The 7,363-nt window shown below is 34.7% G+C and overlaps 1 protein-coding gene across 4 annotated transcripts in view; it reads left to right on the forward strand.

The window, feature by feature from the left end:
- Positions 1-7,363, forward strand: part of LOC145277320 (uncharacterized) — a 239,879-nt gene that overhangs the window by 208,697 nt on the left and 23,819 nt on the right. For all 4 annotated transcript variants that reach the window (XM_080128787.1, XM_080128789.1, XM_080128788.1 and 1 more), the window contains 2 exons: positions 1,249-1,318; positions 5,847-5,911. In XM_080128787.1, coding sequence (XP_079984913.1) covers positions 1,249-1,318; positions 5,847-5,911 — 135 coding nt within the window. The remainder of the gene's footprint in view (positions 1-1,248; positions 1,319-5,846; positions 5,912-7,363) is intronic.

Raw genomic sequence — 7,363 nt, forward strand, 5'->3', positions numbered from 1 at the left:
TTTGGGAGCTCCAAACTTAGGAGACAGAATTTACAAGAGTGGAAACTTCAATTGACATTGCGTCCACTGAGACTTGTTTTTAACTCTAAAATTGATTGCAATTTGAGATTTTTATCAGCCAGACAACAGAACACAAAATATAATTACATATGTGTGATCTAATCATTTATGAAAACTTCAGTTGTTGCTAGGCACGAAAGGAATATTATTCCAGAACCTTCCATGTGTAAACATCTATAAAAAGCAAAAAAGAAAATAACAGCTAAACAGACCGTCATTTGCAGATGATACGGTGCAATGTCTTCATGCCAAAGTAAACCATACTCCCCTTCCTCTACTAAGAGAAAGAGATGAAAACAAAGTGGATGAGATTCACCAGGTGTATAGTATTACTAGAATACAGAGTAGCAACTCTGCCAGTCACATTTGATATACAAAAACCCTGCAAGTTTTTTCTGTATTTTGGTTAATTTTCTATTTTCGAGAGATTATCAAGGGTCCTGGTGTAATGCTTATGGTAGCTATCTTTTTTTAATTAAATTCTAACTGAACAGAGTGGGATCGCGGTTTGTTTTGACCCCCCCTCCCCCCACCCCCCAAAAACTCTTTAAAAAATGTTAAAACACAAACTTCTTTGAGTAGAATATCTTATCTTGCTTTTTATAACATTTATTTGCTGCATATTTGTTTTTTTTTTGTTTTTTTATCGCTTTTTTTGTTCTGTCAACTACAGTTAAACATACCCCACCTAGCAACAAAAAACTTGCACACTTTGGAAAAATCACAGCAAAAACACTACCTCCAATTTTTAGATATTTACAAAAAGATTGTAAAATTATCTGATTAAAATAAAAATTTTTACTCATTAATTTTTTTTTTTTTTTTTTTCTTTCTTGTGGAAATATATTTTTTGTTACTGGTATGAGTTATCTCCCATTACTAGAACTCTTCATTGATGCCACTCCAAAAGTAGAAACATAGCTTCACCCTCTTATCACAAACAGCTAATAAAACCATGAAGTGAACACCATATGCTTGCACTTAATTCTTGACTTCAACATTGTCTTTAAGTATACTGAGTATTTCATCCTCTTTTATTGCATCATGAACGTGTGAGAACTTTTGATATGAGATAAAATAACCTGACGATTGTTGTACAAAGTGATAGACAAAAGTGAGATGAATTTGTATATTAAAAATAAAAAGTTTAAATAATAAAAATTTGTTTAATAATTTTTTTTTCTCCAGAATTCATCCCAAAAAAATGTCTTTAAGTGGTCTTCCCTTTTTCCTGGCAATATCAATCTATTGTTACGAGGTAAGCACTTCTTTATTATTAATGGTCTTTTCTTATTATCTTTTTAGTCAAAGCAAAACATACAAAAATGATTAATCCAGTAAAAATCCAGCAAATAGAAGCCACGGGGAGAAATTTAATTAATAAGCACTTAGGAAATGGTGTGCTCATGCATATGAAAAACATGATCTCGTATCGTTTTGGATCTCTCTTGGATGCTAACCCAGTCTAATAATACTAAATCAGCAATGATATGAGTGTATGTATGTATAAAAATATATATACTTTTTATTTTACATGAGCTCCTATATGCCGCTACACATTCATGAGCATGTTTCAGTCAGCCAGTTACAAGTAACTAGAAACCTCTTCAGACGATATTGCTTATACAAAAGTAAATTCTGTTTTTATTGACCCCCCCCCCCATTGTCGATTTCGGGGTGAAAAAATTAACGTTTTTGGTCAATTTTTCGATATTTTTTGAGCGAAGGATGGAGCTTCAATATGATACCGAGTTTGTGAATTTTCGTTGTGTCTGTCGAAAGTTTTTAGCGGACACACAAACACACATACAAACATACATACACACATTTTCGCTTTTATATTTATAGACTAGCGAGGGTTTGGAGGTGTGTGTGGTTGTTAATGAAAACCTAAGAATAAGCGAAGTAAAACTTAAGTGGGGGTACCGGGGGGGGGGTAATCAAAACATTAAAAAAAAAACCCACAAAAAACTAAGGTAAGGCAAATGAACGATGTTAAATGTAAAAATTGAAAAAACAAAAATGAAAACAGAAAAACGAACGTTAAAACCAACAAAAAAAAAAAAACGTGAAAAATGGCTTAAATAAACCTGTTTCAATATTAAAATTTAAAAAATCTGTGGGTACCCAGGTGTTTTTGGGTGTGTGTGGTCGGTCGGGGGTGGGGGTGTTAATGAAAACCTAAGAATAAGCGAAGTAAAAAAAACAAAAAAAAAAAACAGAAAAATGAATGTTATGTGAAAAATGGCTTAAATAACACTGGTTCAATATTTAAATTTAAAAAATCAAAAAAAAAAAAAAAAGACGTCTCACACTACGATTCAAACCCAAAACGTTTAGATAATGACCCAACGCTGTAACCAACTGAGCTAACACGACGTACATGAAATTCAGTCAGTTCTTCAACTATTTAAACTAAATCAGGTCATGACGTCATCTGATGCATGCATAGAACTGGTCTCGTCATAAGAGGACGGTCTTTGTTGACCCCCCCCCCCCAGGTAGAAAATTGTTGATTTCAGGGTGAAAAAATTAACGCTTTTGGCCAATTTTTCGATATTTTTCGGGCAAAGGATGGAGCTTCAATATGATACCAAGTTTGTCAATTTTTGTTCTGTTTGTCGAAAGTTTTTAGCAGACACACAAACACACATACATACATACAAACATACACACATTTTTGCTTTTATATATATAGATTCTGATCAGTAGTCGCTAAGATTTGGAACTTATAAAATTACCAAAAACGGTTATATATATATATAAAATAAAAATTACAATTAAATTTACCAAAAATGATCCAAGATGGTAAAATTAAAGTATATTATAAATATTAAAGAATTAATATTTATAAAGTTATCTCAGCCAGATGCAAAAGCTCGATAAAACCAAATAGGAGATAGAGCTTATAATACGAGCAAACAGTTAATAGAACATGTTAAAAAACACTTTGAAATGAGTTAAAAACATATTTAATCTGAAAAGGAAACCCTCGGTTAGTGGATAGTCCTTAATCCGCGGAGTTTCGAAGAAATACTTTCCTTCTCATCAGAGGGTAGGAATTAGCAAAATGCGGGATCAGATTTTGCATGCAAAAGTATTTGATGAAACAACAAGTAAGTCAAAGATCTTACTTGAAAACAAAAAAGTGAAGCAGAGGGAATATAATGAAGAAAAAGGTGATTACACATGAATGGATAGTCTGGTGGAAGATAAATAATCCAGTGATGGTAAAATCCAAATATAGAATTTCAATATATATATATTAGTAGTCAAATTGAATATTGAAATGCTCATTCTATAGGACAAAACTACAGGAAAATTTGAAGGCTTTTTAAAAATTATAATATTAATCTATGGTTAAAATTTTACCACAATTGGTAAAAAAGAACTTATATTTTCAAACCAATAAAATATGCCCAAATTTGCCTACGTTTGTATATATATAGTGTTTTGGCAAGTCAGCTTTAGTTTTGCTGTTTTTGGATGAATTTTGCTTAGGTTTTTGGGGGTTTTTTTTTGCTTGATTGTCTCCCCTGTGGTCTTGCCTCCTTCAGTCTCAATCACTGCCTCGATACAGATCCGGAACTGGGAGCATGCCGTTTCCACAAACACCAGCGGGAGCTCGGCAAATACTCAACGGATGGCAGCAATCAGGCTGGCTTTGGTTGTGTGGAAGGTTATGTTGGTGATGTTCTCGACGTATGACCAAATGAAATAGTTCAGCGAGTTCAGGTCGGGGGAGAAGGGGGGGGCAGTGAGAGAAGAGTACAAAGTCTTAGCACTCCTTATAAAGCCAAGCCTGGGTCTGTTTGGACTTGTGGGCCTGTGCTGAATCCTGCTGCCATACTACCAGCGGCCACCTGATTGCACCAGATCACCACACTCTTCAACACATCCAGGTACGCTTTGGTGTTGACTTTAAAGCTGACTTCGAAGATGTGAGGTGGAATGATATGGTCCTCACTTGAAACCACACTAAAAACCATAACCATGGCCAGAAACTTTGTAGAACTGTACCCTCAAACATTGAACCATCCGGATTTTCATTTTGAGCGAGTTGGCAATGGTCCTGTTCACATAACTTGGATTGACAGAGAGCATGAGTTGTACAGCAGCACATCTCCGATCTCGCTTGTTGAACATTGTGTCACTTTCAGACATGATAGCAGGTTCCTATCGCTCTTGGGATTTGTACACAACTTGCCAACCAGTAGATGGTCTGCAACAAAAAAAGAACACTGGTTTTCATTAAACGGAAATGGAATCATGTCATCTTTTCTAGGGCAACAATTTTATTGTTCCACCCTGTATAGTCAACTTGCACCTGCCAAGTTGCAATTTTTTTTTAATTTTGACTCCTTTAGCATCAATGTTTACCAGCTAAATACCTAATCGAATTTATTTCACATGTCCAAATCCCCTATTTATCAAGTTTCTAGTCTGTAGACTAAAAATTGACAGAGCAGTTTGGTAGAGACTGTTCCTCACACAGACAAATGGATATGGTCACTTTATGTATATATATATATATATATATAGAGAGAGAGAGAGAGAGAAAGATAAACTATTTTTATATATTTAACTTTTAAATAAACTTTTTTCTGTGATCCTTTGTCGTGGAGGTGACAGCCATTTTTTTTTTTTTTTTTTTTTGAGATGGATAGAACTATTTTATTGCACACTTTAGGGTCCAGAACATTCACAGATACCCAGATTCCTACAGTAGTCAGCCATCATGACTGTGTCCCAGTGGCCCTGATACCTGGTTTTCATCTCTTTCAGGTCCTAATGGAATCTCTTCCCCTGCTCGTCACTCATTGAACCCAGGTTCTCAGTAAACCGGTCCATATATGAAAATAGGTAGTGCATCTTGATGCAAAAGTTTCTGAAAGAAGTCAGCATATTGTTGCCAAGTTCTTCACTACCAGAACAAATGCTTTCCACGCTTCCAGTTTCACTTCGTTCATTGAATTTTCAAACTCTGAATCTCTCATGAGCTGCCAGATATTAGAACCGCTAAAGATGCCAGCTTTCAACTTCTCCATGGTCAATCCTGGAAAAGCCTGGCACAAGTAAATGCAGCAGTCACCATCCTTGTCCAGAACCTTGGTGAACTGCTTGATTAAGTCGAGCTTGATGTACAGTGGTGGGAATAGTATTTTGTCTCTGTCCACCAGAGGGTCGTTGATGACTTTCCTTTCTTTGCAAGGCACCAATTCCTCTGGCACAGACCAGTCCTTCTTCATGTAATGCTGAGCATGGTGCCTCATCAATTTTTAGAAGATTTCAAGGTTTTATGACTTCAAACTGATCCCTTTTTGACATAATCACCCATAGCTATCAGATTTAAATACTTCTTGTGATTAAAATAATCGTTTCCAATAAAAACAATTATTTGACATGGCATTTTACCCCCACCAACTTATTCGAAAATGCTTCACACATGCATACATGTGAACAAAGAATGTAAAAACAACATGTGGCCATAGCTAAAAAGAAATCTAGATCTGATTGAGTAAAACCAATTTGATTTTTAGATTCAATGCATCAGATTCATCCTAAATCAGCTGAAAAAATGCAAACAACAAATTTGTTGACCAATGAATTTTTGAAAGCATTTTTTTTTTTAAACAACTCTTTCTGATCGAATGAATAAAAAAAACATTTGCATTGTTAATAAAAAGTATCATTGTATTATATATACACGTTTTATATATATATATATATATATATATATATATATTTTATATAGATATATAATTTTTAATTTTTTTTTTTTTAAGGGTGCTGGAATGATTTTATCTTTAGAAGCATCAATCGTTAAAGAAAAACGTAAAATATTTAAAAAGTGAGTTATTTTTTTTATTTTTGCTTTTTACTGATATCTTCCTCTTGAAATAGAAATTAAATTATTTTTTATTATTGTTCAATTGCATGTTCATATTTCATTTATTTTTTTTTTCATCCGTTAATACATTTCATTGTGTGCATGTGTGTATTATTTACTTCCCTACCACAGGTTTAGACACAAGATCAGGTGTAGTTTTCAGAAGCCAGCATACTAGAATAAGTGCATTATGGCCTACAAGAAAGGTATAAAGTACCATCGGCATTTCCCAGTAGGGCGCCTTAGGCAATTAGCAATAAATTAATCCCTCTCCAACCACCAATATCCACGATAAATAACACCCTACCTGAAAATTCTTTTTTCAAACTCCTCAGTTTAACATTCACAGGAAATATGAACTGGAACAAATCTATTGAACATTGCGAAGGTTGTTGCAAGGAAGATAGGTTCCCTCTATCGTGCTAGAAAACTATTCATACTTGAGAGTATCCTGTACCTCTACAAAGCCACCATTCGCCCATGCATGGAGTATTGTTGCTACATCTAGGCTGGTGCATCTACCACGAGTGAATAGAATAAAAAAAAAAAAAGTCTCCAATCTAATAAGTCCCCCTTTGTCAACTAAGCTCCAGCCCCTGTCCCATCGCTGCAATGTTGCATCCTTGTTCCTGTTTTACAAGTATTTAAATGGAATATGCTCTGGTGAACTTGTTGCACTTGTGTCCCCTCGAAGTACATATCTCTGACAAATCCGCTTAGCAAATAAATCACACCTCTTCACTGTTGAGGTCCCTAAATGCCAGAATTCTTTCTACTCTAATAGTTTCTTCCCTCGAACAGCTAGGCTTTGGAATTCCCTTCCTGCTACCTGCTTCCCTGACTGTACTGATATGCAGAAGTTTAAATATAACATAAACCAACATCTTGTTAATCTTTCTTAGGCATGGTCCCAAGTGGTGCTATGCCTTGTTTGGGGTGAACCTGAGTAAAAAAAAAAAAATAAAATAAAAAAAATAAGGTAAATTCAGAAGAGATGGACCTCACTCGGCAGCAACAAAGTCACCTTTGAACCGATTTATATCATAATTTGAAAGAATTGTAAATAAGTTATGTTTGCGTATGAAAATAATACTTTCAAAATTGTAATTATTACCTGCTTGCATAATCATTTCTATGTGTGAGTGCATTGCAATCTCTATGTATATATACATGATGGGCCACAAGTAGGTATACAATTATTAAACTATTTGGAAATGCTTCATGAAGTGGTAGTGCCACAACTCCAAACCAAACCTAACTTTGATGAACTCTTCTTTCAACAAGATGGAGTACCTCCACATTATGCGTTAAGAGTTAGAGATTACATTAACAAAATCTTTCAGCAGCATTGATTCGAAAGAAGAGGTGACGGTAAATGACCACCACGTTCACCTGACCTCAAACCAATAGATT

Source organism: Euprymna scolopes, chromosome 1 (genome assembly GCF_053919585.1).
Source record: "Euprymna scolopes isolate OS-2025 chromosome 1, ASM5391958v1, whole genome shotgun sequence".
NCBI lineage: Eukaryota > Metazoa > Mollusca > Cephalopoda > Sepiida > Sepiolidae > Euprymna > Euprymna scolopes.